This window comes from Trichoderma gamsii, assembly GCF_001481775.2.
Source record: "Trichoderma gamsii strain T6085 chromosome Unknown Scaffold_78.2, whole genome shotgun sequence".
Lineage (NCBI taxonomy): Eukaryota > Fungi > Ascomycota > Sordariomycetes > Hypocreales > Hypocreaceae > Trichoderma > Trichoderma gamsii.
The window spans coordinates 27,715-43,914 of record NW_020171415.1 but is presented as its reverse complement, the minus strand read 5'-3'; the positions used below and the strand labels follow the sequence as shown (position 1 = coordinate 43,914).

At 45.6% G+C, this 16,200-nt stretch overlaps 3 protein-coding genes across 3 annotated transcripts; all 3 read left to right on the top strand.

Moving 5' to 3' along the window:
* Nucleotides 1-4,436: 4,436 nt before the first annotated feature.
* On the top strand, nt 4,437-5,000 carry TGAM01_v210928 (hypothetical protein; the record flags this gene model as incomplete). Its single annotated transcript, XM_018809766.2, has 1 exon — nt 4,437-5,000. One exon carries the CDS (start codon nt 4,437-4,439, stop codon nt 4,998-5,000), a length of 564 nt encoding a protein of 187 aa, XP_018657029.2.
* An 894-nt stretch (nt 5,001-5,894) lies between these two features.
* Nucleotides 5,895-7,362, top strand: TGAM01_v210927 (hypothetical protein; the record flags this gene model as incomplete). Its single annotated transcript, XM_024550919.1, has 2 exons — nt 5,895-6,275; nt 6,337-7,362. The coding sequence occupies 2 exons, from the start codon at nt 5,895-5,897 to the stop codon at nt 7,360-7,362; spliced, it is 1,407 nt and encodes a 468-aa protein (XP_024404337.1).
* Nucleotides 7,363-10,784: 3,422 nt separating this feature from the next.
* Nucleotides 10,785-11,465, top strand: TGAM01_v210926 (hypothetical protein; the record flags this gene model as incomplete). Its single annotated transcript, XM_018809768.1, has 1 exon — nt 10,785-11,465. One exon carries the CDS (start codon nt 10,785-10,787, stop codon nt 11,463-11,465), a length of 681 nt encoding a protein of 226 aa, XP_018657031.1.
* Between the last annotated feature and the right edge of the window lie 4,735 nt (nt 11,466-16,200).

Below are 16,200 nucleotides of genomic sequence, written 5' to 3'. Positions count from 1 at the left end.
CATTAAACGGCGTTTCGCGCATGATGTATACTTCCTTCCGCTCAACTTCGTACAACTCGACCGTGCCTGGACTGCGATTGACGGCCACGACATACGCGGTGTCTAATACCTGATCAAAAACGGCTCACGTATTCTATAACTCGACCTCATGCTCCTCAATCGGACGCACTGCCTTTTGCAAATCGTCTGTGTCAACGTCCTTCAAATGGGTCGCCCACCCAACGCGATTTAACCATCGATCGGCTTCCCATTTGTCGTCCACTGTTTTGATGGCTGCCCTGGACTTTCACAAACGCCTCTTCATCTTCGCGGTGGATTCGGTTCAAAAACTCAGCTTCCTTTTCGATCCCGTGGGTATCCTGATCCAACTTGACGTACGGCGACAATCCCCAGCCAACCTCGAATCAACTACTTGCCACACGCGACGGGAAACATCTCTGGCATTGAACGCCTGTTCTCCACGTCCACGGCAAGGCCCGGTCCTCCTCGGCTCCTAACTTCTTGGCCCATTGGCCCGGTCCCCGATCGTTAACCCACTTATGCTTGTTTCGATAATGTGCTCCTATGGTCTTTTTAGCTCAGGCCACATACGGGCATTCATCGCATCCTAACCCATCCGGTTCTGGTGGCGGAATGATGGGGATTGGTGGCGTTGTTGGTGAGGCACTGAACCACTAGCGTAACTCTCCCTGTGTGTTGATGATGCCCGGGATTGCTTTCACAACATCGCTTATTCGTCTAGCCTCTGCTGCTGTGGCCGGGATATGCTGTTGCCGTAAATGGGCTGTTACTTCATTGGCCTCACATGCAAACTTGCAAACGCGGCAAATAACAAAAGGGGAATCGGGGAAATGAACAAACGGATCCATATTACATTTCATCTAGCTGTTCACTATAAGTTAGATCCAAGTTGATATGTAATCAATACCCTGACGACTTCTTTTTTTTTTTTTTTTTTTTTTTTTGCCCTTAAAGGGGCTGTTGTTACTTGCTTACCGGCGTCTACCCCGTGGCGCGCTTGTCTGCCTGCTCAGCTTTCATTGGTAAAATCTTTTAACTCCAACCCGTTTGCCTTGTCAGCTGTCCATCGATTATTAAATGAATCTTTGCTATAAGACTGCAACTGCGAGGCTCAGGTTTCGAGTATTGATACCCATACCCACCAGATGTTGGCTGCCTAGTGGGCTGAGAGATTCTATAATTGATGCTGTTGTAATATGGCTGCCGGATCTTTTTGACAGTCTCTTCCAAGGCCATGAAACTATAGCCCTGAAATGGTGATGTTGGCGGAGGATCAAGGCCCATTGTATTCATACCCTTCAGAAGAGCGCCCAACGTCATTGTAGAGCACTCAAACGAACATTCATCTGCAGTTTTACAAAACTGCGCTTTTAAGTTAGTAAGACCCGAAATAACCCCAGATACAATATCTTGCCTTTTCTTATCAAGAGCGTCTGGTGGTATGGTTAGCTGCTTACTGGCGGTAAACCTATTGTATGGTCTTATGTCTCACCGATAATAGACTTTGGAATTGGTAAGCCTTGAGTGTTGACCGGACCTCTGCTCTCTCTGATGATGATTTGCGATAAATTTCGGAAAGTTTCGGCTTCTGAAAACACCCAGGATACCAAGAACCTAAGCAATAGACTTCTTCCGAAGGATATAGGAAGATGTTCATCTAATTTATCAATCCACGCTTTTGTGAAGAAATGAGTGGCCTCGTGACATTTATAGTAATCAATAATGACAGCTACTTTAGCTAGCAGTTCAAGATTGACTGCGTGTGGTACCATTGTTGTTCGACCATGAAGTATGCGCATAATGATGAGCAATGCTTCTTCATTCCAGCCGTCGGCAGTTGAAAAACTAGATCGAATGGTGGGAAGGCAAATGCAGCCTTTGCGTGGGACATGGCCTAAGCGGCCAAGACATTCAACACACATTACGACAATGCACGCGTGGCGGCAGCGATATACGCTAGGCCCAATACCTAACCTAGTATAGCTTGAGTTCAATGAGATTCGGCAGTATAACGAAGACCAGAGCGTGCTAGACCATGATGCTACAGCGTACTGCTGTCTTGAGAGTGTCTTGGGGACTCGCTTTGTGATGTGATGCTAATGCTGATGCTAACAGTGGCAGCATCGATAGAAACGCTGGATGCGAAGATTAATTCAAGCACATTTAGTGTGGGATCAAGGAAAGAGCCATCATTACTGGCTGCAAATATGGTTACCAAAATGCTCTAGTGTCTACGGCCGAGCGCATTCCCAAGGGATGGCACCAACGATAAGAGAGGTTATCAGGTGAGCAACATGGCCAAGAAAATATGTAAGTAAAAATATAGCAGTTAATCATAATGAAAAGGAGAATCATAAAAAGGGGTACCACTAAGTTAGGTGGGTAGAACACAAGGGAGTGCATACTCTGGGTGGATTGAGGTGCAGGGTAAGCGGCCGAAGCTGTGACTAGCGGAAGATTTATACAAGCTGCGCAAAAAGCTGGTGGATCAAACGAAAGATGCGCAGGGTTTATCTGGTTTGTATTTAAGAGCAATAGTCGCGATTGGGTAGATAGGTGTTCGTCTCTCATTCAAGTAAAGGATATGGAGCCATGTATCTGTAAGATAGTTTAATTACCAGGGCAGGTATGCAGTTTCCTATTTGATTCTTCTTCGAAAACATGAGAAGCAACATATTCATAACCATTTTTCCTTTTAATAATAATAAGGACGGTTTATCTGGTATTCAAGCAGGCTTATTTGGTATCCAAAAATAACGGGGTTTGTAGAGCAGGTACTACAACTTCAAGTGCTTATCCACTAAAACACAGTACTCATCCACTAAAACACAGTACTCATCCACTAAAATACAGCACTTATCTACTAGAATATAGTTATTATGCACTACACTTTTCCGTATAGCGCTTCGTTGATTTTAAGTAGAATACAAAATATAATATAGTAAAAAGATAGGCAACTACCTCTGTTAAAGGAAGCTAATTAAGCTAACTTTACGTCTACCTCCAGAAGTAGAATATTTCACCTCTACCTTTAAAAAAGTAAACCAACTTTACCTCCGGAGGTAGATTTTAATTTACTTTTGCCCGTACAAAGATTACCTGATCTTGCTTCTCCCTCTGAGGAAGTAAGCAGTCGCCGCCGCGGGTTAGCGACCCCAAGCTCGACCGGCAAAAGATCTACACAAGCTACGCAAGGAGTAGCAAATGCTACTCGACCAACTCACGGGTAAAACAGCCCAGAGGCCAGATCCCGGGGCAATCCCATTTGCGCGAGAAACAAGTTGGCCTGAGCAGCGCATCGATGAGTGGGAGTATGCCTTCTGAATGGAGCAAGTCATCATCTTCTCCGTAGCAAGTGCTCCCCGAGCAAATGCACGATACCCATGGTGCTGAGGCCGATGGCGCAGCTGATCTACTTCTCTGTCGTTGCTAGGGCACACAAGTACTTGGTGTATTTGGGCCGGAGGTGTTTCTCGGAGTGCTATGCTCACACTCCAAAGGATGTTGAATTTAGCAATTGATTAGCTATTTGTCTATGCAACGCCCATCGCCAGCATCAGCACTCTGCTCCGGATTATCCTAAACCCGATACCGCGCCGAACACGCGGTTAAAAAAGGGGCGTATCGATGGCGTTAAGGCACCCATGCGTTACTCGTACACAACAGCTAGAAGCGTGATATCACCATCTATATCACCATCTATGACTTTCACTAACCGCAGAAATGCCTCAGTCGTCTGCAGTGGCTGCCTGGGCCGGTACCTTTCTCTTCTTCAACGGTGAGCTCTTTGTCCAAACTTCAGGTCAGAAGCGCCACCGCCGTGCAACAATTGAAGAACTTAGGAAACATTTCACATCTGGCAGTTACAAAGACCATCCTGCACACTGGTTTGAAGCGCAGCTCATTCATTATGGCCTCCAAAAATCGAAAATCAAGTCCGTAGCACGAATGCGACTGCTCGATGCTGTTAATTCAGAGCAGCTCCTAGTGCCATCGTCCATTACCGAATTGGAAAGCAAGCTAAAAAAAAGAGTGGATGAAGCAAGACAAGGAAGCTAAGAAGGCCGAAGCGAAGGACGGATCTAGGCCGAAGAAAACAGCAAGAACTATCTCCACCACCAGAGTCGGAGTTTAAAGAAAAGCCGATATTCCTATTAGTGTGATGGTTGAGACCGATGGAATGGCGAGCAATTCTACCAATCAATCGGGAGCCAAAAAGGCTCGAACAACCAAGAATACTACGCTGGAGAACAGAAGATAGAACTGCTTTGTCCTCTGATTTAGCGAAAGCGAAGACATCCCGTCCGCGTCGCGCTGGCATTTCCCAAAAACTAGCTCGTGGCGACCCGAAAATAACATTGGATTCGTCGCCTGTTTGTCGGCCGAAACAAACTGCTCGACGAAGCAATGCAGCCATGGCGCGCGGTCGCATTCCTGCTCCTGTCATGCAAAACGATGATAACCACAGCAATCTTAGTGAAGATTCCCCCCCACCCTACTCCGAATATGATGGGGAAGACGAAATCGATGAGAATGAGAAAGCAGCCCTAGCACCACTCGGCCTTCTTAACGGCCGATACGATATTTCATCGCCATATGTAACTGACGAATGGCCATATTGCGGCTCCGACTTTGAGCTGGATCTGACGATTTCCGGTTCTAAATTATGGGGCCAATTCGATTTGGGGTTGATTGAAGGTCTGATTTACTTTGAAGAGAGGCCCAGGCGCTCTTCCAATAAAAGAGTGCCGTTTCGGTGGCGCGGCTATGAGACTGGTGAAAATTCAGGCTTCGCCGGCGATGGAAATGAAGGCTGGATCAGATTTCTTGGTGGAGGGCGTATCAAGGGATACTTCGATTATCAGCGTATATACTTTCAAGGTCAGCGCAAATCTGGACAGAGAAGTAAGAGTGGGATTGATGTCAGTACTCTGCAAAGCAAATGGGACAAATTTGAGGAGGAGAAATATTGGTGGTAAGAGAAATTATAGCTGACAGACAGACGTGGAGAATCAATCGTGTGGCGTACTAGTAGCATCAATGTCTATTTGGCTACAAGTTATATCTGCGATACGACAGTTCCAACCAGATTTGCTCCATGCCAACTCACGATGATTGCTTCTCTGTAATAGGTGTGCAACTTGGGACCAGTGTAATATTGCACGATTATATACGCGTACATATTAGTAAGGATAACAACAATAGCAATTTTACTTTATGAGATTGCTTTTTCAAGAATAACATGAAGTAAAAGAGCAATATAGTTCATATCGCTTACTTCTGAGAAAACAACCCTAAGCAACCTATATAAATATTAGCTGCAACAAGCAACTCGGGTATGTAAAAGGCGCTAAGTCCAATAAGGCAGATGTAACACTTGGCTAACCTAAAATGGAAACTGTAACGCTTTGTGCTTCTCTTACCTGAAGGACGTCGAGCGACGGAGTTTTCCTTATAAGCTAAGTACACGCCGAACTGGACAGTAAATAAATACTTCATTAAATACCTTTCTGCACTCTTTTTACCCACTGGGATAATCATTTCAGCTGTAAAAAGTTTATATATATTGGTTGGAGTTATGTGGTATTGGGCCGTATTTGCCGCGTGGAATACTGTGATAGCAGAAGGCTTTGTTTAATCACAGATGTAACCCACCCCGCTCTCTTTGCTATAGTATTGGCACGTGCGCTGCCCATATATCATCGGTGTCTTTGTGTCCTTTGCTTATCTGGTTACACAGCATCATTAGTTAACTCTCTGCCTTTCCCAACTTTTCTCCTGCTATAGTATTGCAATAGAGAGCTAATTCCTCTCAAATCCTATCCTCTAGTACTGTACTATCTGAGTGACTTTACTTAGAACTGCCTGCAGTCATGGGAATTGACGCTGGATTCGATATGGACCCTCCTTTGTCTAAAGGAGGTGTTGACAAACAAAACTGGGGACGCTTTATCGACCTCATTAAAGAGCAATACAAAGATGACGTCCAGGTCCAAATAATGCCGAATTACATCAACTTCAACGCGGGCGAGCATCCTAAGCTTCCTTTTGAGGGTCACAAGTTTTTGCGGTTCAGTTCGAAAGTCTCCGGGGCCATCGCGAGTAGCTCAGGAGTAGAACGTTATATCAACACAGTCACACGTGTTGCAAAGGCCCATTTTGGCTCGCGTGTTCAATATTGGAACGAAAATGCCAACCAATACGGTGTTCATGACTGGGAGAAAGTCAACGAGTCGATCCGGTCTTATGAGCAGGTACGTTGTGTTTATACCACGTTCTTGGTCGACGGAAAGTATTTTAACACTTTATTCGTAGCCCGATGTACTCGAAACTCAAGCTAGCATTACCCCACCTCTTAGCGAAATCGATCCTGTCAAGGAGCAGGGAATTGCACTATTTGAGATTCAGGATATCCCCGGCAGAGGTAGAGGGTTAGTTGCCCGGTTCAACATATCTAAAGGCACTCGAATTATTTGCGAAAAGCCACTTCTCACAGCTGGACCTATGCCTTCTGATAAGCTGGAGTTGTTTCTCGCGAAGAAATTAAAGGCAATGTCAAAAACATCACAACGGCAGTTCCTTTCTCTTCACAACAACTTCCAAGGGAAGTATCCGTTCGGCGGCATCTTCAGGACGAATGCTCTGCCGTGTGGATCCGGGTCGCCCATTGGCGGTGTATACCCCACAGCTTGTTTCATCAACCACAGCTGTATCCCGAACGCTCACAACAACTGGAATAGTGCCGAGAAGCACGAAACCATCTACGCCATTCGATCAATTGAGAGAGGAGCAGAGATTACAATTACCTATGATCATGGAGGGGCCTCAAGGGAACGAGAGGTATTTTTGAAAGACGCCTTCGGTTTCAGATGTGATTGCAATGGTTGCTCTCTCCCAACCGACTTACTCAAAGCCAGCGACAACAGGCGTGTTCAGATCCAGAGTCTCGATAAAGCCATTGGTGACCCCTTTCGCATGATGAACAGCCCACGTGAGAGCCTGAGTGATTGCTTTTTGATGCTTCAAGTTCTGGAGCAGGAGTTTGATGGCGCTGCTAGTCCGATGATTGCTAGGCTCTACTACGACGCTTTCCAAATTAGCATCGCGCATGGGGATCAAGCGCGGGCCAGTATGTTTGCAGAGAGAGCCTATAAGGCCAGGGTTATCTGTGAGGGTGAGGATAGTCCAGAGACACTGAGGGTGAAGTCTCTCGCAGTAAAGCCAGCAGATCATAGCAGCTTTGAAGTATGCTCCAGGAAGTGGCAAACGACAAGGGATTCGGTACCAAAGTATCTGAATACAGTGCAGTTTGATAAGTGGTTATTTAGGCAAGAAAATTAGGCAGCAAAGCTTTCCAATTACTGTTATAATCAAAATATCGTGTTTGCAATGCTTTGCGCTTGCTACAAGTTGATTCTGCTATGACACATCGAGGCAAACAGGGGCGTAATTGCGTTTGTGGACTTCTTCACAGCTTGGGTGGCGAGCTCAACGGCCCAACTCAACCGTGGCAGACTTCGAATCCATCATTGGTCAGGCCTTAGATTAGAAGCAAAGAAGCGGGCAACGTTGGAAATTCTAGTTTTAATTATGGATATGTAACTCAAATTTGAGCAACACATCGCTAGAGCGGCGTCGAAAGGCCTCCAAGCAGCATTAGAGTTGACGAGATTCAAAAGCCTGCCCACCGCAACTGCCCGACGGTTGTTTTCCGGCAAGGTAGTCCCAATAGTAGATTATGCCTCAAATATTTGAATGCGCGCCTACAAGTATAGAGATATGGCCCCTATGAACCTTCTCCAAAAACGGCTCTCTCGCCTGGTCGCGGCTTTAAAAACGATCGACGATGAAAAAGTGGCAGCGGCCGTCTGGCCATGCAAGACAGCAACAAAACACTCGACGCACTGGAGATCTAGGAAATGTCGTTGGCGGAGATCATCGCCGCTGTTCAACACATCGCCTTCAAAGCTCAGTGGCAGACGAGGCCCAATCGCGCTGCGGGCACTAGTGTTAGTGTCTCTGGAGGCTGCGACCCCTTAGGCCCGCAAACAACGTGGCCCCGAAGCCTATCATTCCTTGGCGAACGCAGAGCCCAGGCAGCGAAAGCAATCGAGAGATTGCAATGGGTTACCTACAAGAAAGATCGCTGTGATAGAACCCTCACAGATATTTGCCTAGTTCTTATCATAAATGATTTGCCTGCTTCAGGATGGTGCTCCATTGCTGTTACCGACGCAAAACCTGTCTCTCTTATCGATGCTGTATCTGACAGGGTAGTGGGGGTAGTTGTAGGTGTTGGGTAGGCTGTCGAACTGGCTATAGAATTGGTCTCTGCCTCAAGTTGTAATAGTGCTCGTGCTTCAACTTGCTTCTTGGCAAGTTCTTTCCGCGCGTTAGGTCAAGAGCTATTCATCCTCAGGAGAGTGGTTCTCCCCCATTTCAATAAGGAGGCTTCCGGTGTAATTCGACGATGCCTATGCCAGGTTATATAAGAGGAAATAAGGCAAATAGGATGTTAAAGATATGTTGTTTTTCGCTCTTCCGGTTACATAAGCACAGTGAGTAAAATAGATGCTACTAAATCTTGAAGAAAATCCTTAGCTAGATAATAAGGAAACAAAAATGCTTTGAAAATACTAAAAACACCCCGAAAAGAGGAATACTCTTCTTTATAGGAACAACTATAAATTACCGGTGGGTGGGATTATACATGGCGGACCTCTGGTTCCGACATGAGGGTAGACATAGAAAAGCCCCAGCTGCATAAAAGAGTTAGGTGGCGGAACTTTGTGTGATTAGGTTTAAGGCGGTAGGTGTGGAGGTTCGGTAAAAAGCTTTAGCCCCTATTTAACCCTCATTATCTATGAAAATTTGTGTGATACTACAATGATGATGCTTCCGGTTGCCTCTCACTCCGTAACGCAAAAACGGATACTCGACAATTATTAGGGATGCGGAGAGTAATTTAAATATACTATGATGTGGCTTTTATTAGTTAATAGACAGGGGAGGAAGCGTAGCCGTGCTTTAGTCAGAGCTGCAAATCATACCAGGGGGGATATTTTTTGCCTTCAGAACCTGCCGAGAGATCCCAGGCCCACGCCGATACAAAATGGGCCGAAGGAATTTTGGCGTTTTTGTCACTAAATGCGGAACCGACGTGCCACTTTAGGCTATAGAAATTTTTTGGCGGCCCTCCAGACTTTTTCAAAGGTGCCTTTGAACAAAAGGCTCCCATGGCAATAATTAGGTTCTAAAGAAACCGTGACAAGTCCTCGGACTAAAGAAGTTTGGTAGCTCTCGACCACGCCTTTTATTCATCATTTTCACGAAATTCTTGATGTAGTCTTGTCTGGACAACAAGATGGCCTTTCTAGAAGCTCCACTAGTCTTAGGAACGCTGGCGGCCACCTTATAGTACCCGACATCTTCAACCCTCTCTCTCACAATTGCGGTTAAGATCTTGAATGACGGCGCAGACCAGCTTATTGTAGCCTAAAACGGAATTGAGAGAAAAAAAAAAAAGAAGTATACGTGCCGTCGACAGCAGATCGCATTAGGGTTTGGAAAGATTGGCTGATCTACTGGTTCAAGTTAGATTCTTTGATACCGACATTCCACTGACTCCGCCAGATGCCGAGACTACTCGGCCCCCACAGAGATAACACAGGACCATAGAGAGTTGTGGCGGCCCGCTATTAGTCCAACCCAAGGCTCCACAAGCCAGGCACTTTCGCACTAGAATTATGTCTTAGGACTAAGGGCGCGGTGCTATAAAGTGGAATGCAGAGGCTGGAAAATAAGTCATCGTATCTAAAAGTGGCTTTCAAAATGCCTGGGAGATGTCTTAAAGGTCCGCTTGCGGTGCTGATAGTCGTGGTAATAAACCCTCGGTTCTACATCAGAGGTACTACCAGTAATTTAAGGTAAGTCTAAATAGTATATTTACCAAGAGGCTTAGAAAGGGTTAGTTTATCAAATTAAACTGCTTACTTAGAGTAGACGTATATATTAACTTACTAGCGGCTAGTCTTACAGTAGTGGGATCTATATACTCATCATCTGATGGTGTCGTAGTCCTACCTTTTCAAATATTATGAAGCCGCAGCTTTTGCTTCACCGGAACAAGGTCCAGCGCGCGGCCTGCTCTGCGCTGTGGAGTACGCGTCACTCGTCGCAGTACCACGGACGGGTAATGTATATATGTTCTGCAATGAGGTCCGCGCATTTCGCTCTCTGCGTATCTCGACGAGGCTTGGCAGAGCGACATGAGGGAGAATGTCAGGACACGGTCTGACGCCACGACATGGCAGATCATGTCTAAACAGAGCCAGAGGAGAAGCAACCTGCGACTGACCGTTCGTTTCACGAGCTTATTAGAGCTCTTAACTCGTGACTTCCTCCCCTTTTCGTCATACCAGTCCATCTAAAGTTAAAGTGCTGCACTACTTTCGTCGCTATTTAGAGTTTCGAGAGAATGCTCTTCGGTGACAGCAGCGTCGCTACTTTGCATGGATATATATTGATCTTAGTAAGAGGATTGACATACGTAGTCAAAGTCTAATTATACCCTATACTAGCGAAAGACAGCGTGAAATGGATCACTGCGTTATGCAACGGTATTCTTGTCATGATTCATGCGAGCGAGATGATAGAGTAACTCAATCACCAAAAGTCAAATGTAGAACTGTAGACCAGCTTGTACTGTAACATCCACATCCGTCATCTTTCACTCAAGGAGTTTCGACAGTGACGATCAGATCATGGCCTTTCTTTCGGAATATAACAGCAGCGCAGCTAGCATGACACGCGTCACGCTACTGGTCGGCGAGCGGCGATTTACGACGACCTATAATACGCTCGTGGGCGAAAGCGAGTATTTTCGTGCTCGTCTTTCCGGTAGCTGGAACGACGCTGACGAAGATGGCTCGTACTTTGTGGATGCGGATCCAGCCCTGTTCGAACACGTTCTCCGCTATCTTCGGAGTGGCAATCCTCCGCTGTTCTTCAATGTTGCGACGCAGTCCCATGACTACGCAATGTATCTGGCTCTCCTCGGCGAGGCAAAATATTTTGGTATCTCCAAATTGGAGGATTGGATCCAGAACGAGCGTTATCTGGCTGTCGTCAGGGTTCGATACAGTATCGATATCTTTGGTGGCAGCAATATCTTGCAGGCACTGCCGGGACACTTCAATACTGTGAACGCCAACACCAAGTTCGATTTCTCATATGCCTTTGGGAGTTCAAAGGTTTTTGTATGTCCCCGAGCTGTCGCCGAACATCGCGGACATCCGGAGCGATGCGGTGCAAAGTGCAACAAGACTCGTAACGGGCTACCCGCCATTTTTGAGGATGAGCCGAGATTGCAGGTGGCATGCATTAAGACGGAAGTGCTTTTCGAAGCGGGACTCGGTAACGGCTCGACCAATGTCACTGGTTAGGAAGTTTAGGAATCCATCAAGTTGTACCATGCGATCACAATTTTGACAGACAATTATACTTGAGAACCTTTCATGCATCTGATATTGGATCCTGGCAAGGATATCCTTTCACACCCTGCCGGATGACATGCAAATATATAGCGTAAGCTTGAAATGTTGGTATCATGAGCAGTCCCAGCAGCACGGCGTACAAGCCAATCGTAGTGACTATTGAGATGGAAGCATACCTGCGGCCTGTATCGCCACATCGAGATGGCTATAGGCCCTCTCCGAGAGCAGCAGACCCACAAACACTCCACTCTGCTCCTGTACAGCATTGCTTTTGTCTAGGTGGCTGCTAACAAGACCTACAACTCGTCAGAGATCATGCCTGCTACCGGATTCGTCGACAAGCCCCACCAAAACGCAAGTCCCAGCACACAAAAGTGTAGCCATTGGGGGAATGGCGACGAATAGTCGGTCATTGCATCATCGAAACCTCCGTTTGCGACACTGCTGCTTCTCTCACTCCTCCTCTTTCCTCGCTCTCATAACCTTGTTCGTGGTCCGATACTTGCCAACAAAATGTCTCAGAAACTTCGTGGTGTCCATTCGAGGGTGTAATACCTGCCTATAATTGATCCGTAGGTACGCATTCCATCGACGAACTCAATGCATCATTGAAGCAGTAATCTTCGTGCAATTTTCATTAGTATTATGATCGCCTATTTCGAATAACCATGGCGGAACCTGTAAATCGCACCGGCCTCAGTTTGTCAGACGGTATGGTAGCTCCATCAAATCCATGCGAATAAGTACATCAATAAACATATAAACACAAAAAACAGAGAATAAGCAGCTTAATGTTCATGTTGAATTCCCAAGCATATAAAAGAAGTTACAACGTGGGGCTAGTCGGCCGAAGCCGGATACTTCAAATGGCACGACACAGGTGAAGCTTCTCGAGCCTGCAAATAACGCGAGGTTTTCTAAACAACTTACCTCCGTGAACGAACAAGCTCTTATTCGTCATATGTGTCGTAGGTTGGAGAAGATCGACAAATCTAAGGATCTTTCAAACTTAGTTGAAGAAGATTTTTGCAAAGGAGGTAATCATCCCCATAAGTCTTATATGTAGCAACTAGATGGTTACATGTCGTGCCTGTTGCTTTATTGATCGATTACCGCGCCTTCATATTGAAGATACAGTTGGTAACGAGGGACTTCAATGAGCTGATAGATCAATCATCAGATTTCGCGTTTGCGTTGATAAAGAGGACGAAGGCACGTCTGGACAACACTATAATTCATGTGGATCTAAAATCCGAGGCCAGCACTATTCATATGCTTCGATGTGACCGCTCCACCGAGCAAGGTTCGAAAAATAACTGTACTCTTTAAAAATTCTCAAAGCAAATTCCTGCTCCATACGGTCTTGCGGTTAACGAGGCCTTCATGGCACGCGTGGGTTACTTAATGAGCCTCCCCGCTTAATGAGTTCCTTCTAGATTAGCTCAATTGCACGCAAGATTATTCGCAGACGTAAGAGATAAACCATAGACGAGCTTCGCAAGCCCTCCAGCCGCACTCTTTTAGTTTCCTACAACTCTGTGCGGCTTTTTAAGCACATCGTACAGTAGGTACTGAGACAAGCCTTACTCGTGGCCAATATTTGTTTGGCTGTTTCGGTTGTCTTGATCTGGAGACTCTCCAGAACGTCAGATTAGGTTACACACTGGGTTGATGGAGATGGTTAGATAAAGTACACTTGTAGTACGTCGGCTTACTCGTTGTGACATGACAATGCCGATGCTTCCGGCTACCTCTCATTCCGTAATATCGCTACGCCAAAAAGGCATACATCTATATTAACACTGTGGAACGCAGAATACTGCAGGCTCCTTAAATTTCAGAAGCGACGAAGTTCAACCCAAGATCGCCCCATATCGTGTTATGAATCATCTCTTCATGCGTGCATTCTTATGCATATGTAGACATTGACTTATTATTCGATAGCTGGGCTCCTAATGTTCAACAAAAGTTTAGTTACTGAAATATTTCGTTGCTGTAGTATTTGAACGCGGTACATTAATGTGCATTCCTACAACAGCCCACCCTTTTGTCAGTGGCAGGCGCTACAGCTTTGTTTCTATTACAATCCGAACTCGCTTGTTGTTGACGCAGAGTTGTTGCAAGAAGCTGCCACATCCATCTACCCGTCTACGTCAAGATCGGCAAAGAGTGCATATATCTGGAACATGCCTTCAGACGAGCTTCGTAAACGAATTATGACGTAAGTTACTTTGTAACCGATCAACATACATAGCATTAGCTTAACGTTTAGCTAGGGACCGGGAACAAGGGGATCTCTGTGATCTTCAGTTTACATGCGACGGCCAGGCAATAAACGTACATAAGCTTATCGTCTGTATACAATCCCCGGTCTTTAAAGCAGCATGTAACGGTTCCTACAAGGTAATTCCATCCCTAAAACCCGGCATTATCACGACCTGTCTCAATTGATAACTGCTTAGGAGGCCTCTGGAAAATATGAAATCAAGGATTTCGGTTTTACAACTGTCCAACAAATGGTCGACTACCTGTATACTGGTAATTATGAAATTTTGCCCATGGATTCGTCTAGACAATGCGAAACAGCTTCTGCAACGATCCTTCATGCTAGAATGTTCAGTCTAGCAGATAAATATCTCATCGACGGGCTTCGCACTTTATCGTGGAAAAAATTCAAAGAGGCCGTTAGGCAAGAACAGAATACATGCCTCTTCCTCCAATCAGTGTCGGAAATTTACGCCTTGCAGCCCACCGCAAGTGGAACACTTCGCAGCATCATAATTGAGTCTGTCAGAGAGAGAACTGCATGGCCCCCGCTCAAGGCTGATGTCCAACAATCTTTGGATGAAATAATTGATAAGGTTCCCAATTTCGCGAGTGATCTCCTCAAATCGTGTCTACATCGACCACTTCTGGGACACTGTTCCATTTGTGGATTTCACAAGATAGTTCCGATATCCTCGTTACAATGTAGGTGCGAGAATTGTGGAAAAGGCGGTGCTTCGACTTTGCGCATATGGTTTGAAGGTTCATCCAGTAAAGCCAATGAACAACATTTAGCTACTTCTGATATCTCTACTTTGACGAACAAACGTTCCCGGACGGAAAAGCGAGAAGTACAATAGGCTACCACAATCTCATTCATGTAGTGGAGGACCTTGAAGCACAGCAAAAGCCTTCACATTTTGTTGTATGTTGATGTAGTTGGCTCATCAGTTATTTGTAGAAAGATCTAGAATGGAAACCGTTGTCCTTGTGCCTTGGTCTGAGCAGACTGAAGCTATTGCCGGGCACGTCTAGCAATAATATGTCGCTTTATTGGCTTTGTGTAAAATTACTCCTTGCCTGATGAAACCGCTGAAGAAAATAGTGGCTCTAGCTTTTCTTCATACAATCATTTCCATTTGATGCGGTTTGCGACTCTCAGTCTCTATCAAGTCTCTATGAGGCGGTCGTATTATGTGAGCTCACAACACTTGAAGAGAAAGAACGTCTTACGACGCATTATCACTATCTCGTGCACTATAATCGCCCAACCGTAAAGCTATTGTGCCTAGACTACTCGCTCAGGGCGAACAAGATTATACCTACACAGCTAATGAAGATACCGCCGAACAGCTACTGAGAGAAGTCGTGAATACATATATACCATTCTAGCCATTAGTTTGTTTTGGTAATGTGTAGACTAAAAGTGGCAAAGGGGCTAGGCGTGTGAGAGATGCTTGTTTCCGGATTATATACTTGTACAGGAAGCCCTAGAAACGTACTTAATATGTAGCACCGAACACGTGTTGTAGGTGTAAAGAAGAGCATTATTTCGTCACTTGTTGCGCTCATTTCGATCTTCGCCTTTTTGGGAAGCTAGCACCGTTTTCTACTAGGTGGCATCCTGTGGCGTCTTCTATGGCGTTGACGAGAAAGGGCATGCAGGGCAGCCAACCTTTGCAGTATAAATCAGGTTGTGCTAGTGTAGAAGATGTCAGGCTGATCGAAAATCTATGGTATGGGAAACAAACATGTTCCAGATTGGAATGAGTAGAATAATACACTTGACAAATCCAACACCGATGGTGCTCGTCAATTTTGTGATCGGTAAGATCTGCCTGAGTATCATATTCACGCCAGCAGGTAAGGCACAAATTATGCTCGTCCTCTAATTGTTCATTGAGCTCGTCATCCGTTTCAAAATCCGCTAAATAGAGACAAAAATCACAGAAAAGATCCATTATGCTTGATATCAGACCATGTAAATGAGGGATGAGCGAAATTCTGGATAATGGATACCGAAATACCGTACATCACCATCCGCAGGGCGGGGTCGATCGCCTGGACTACGTTAGGTGGGGCCTACGCTTAGATGCTCAATGATGAAAAAGCTGAACTCGAGAAATGAAGGCATGCAAACATACCCAGTACTGTAAATGGTTTAACTGAAGAGGAACCTAGTTTTGCTCGTACTTGTACCGCCATGATAATTCCCAGCTCAATCTTTTGCCCTATTGACATTGTATGCGCACACATGAAAACCTCTGTAGCGACGTCATTGTGCATATTGGCTGATGGCATAACGGCACTGGTAGCAGGGTCGGACTATGTGGAATAACTTTTGCCGTGCTACCGTTGTTTTACTCCCACGTCCTGAGCTTACTGTCAACATCGAACCCCTCTCACTGTTAACCTGCGG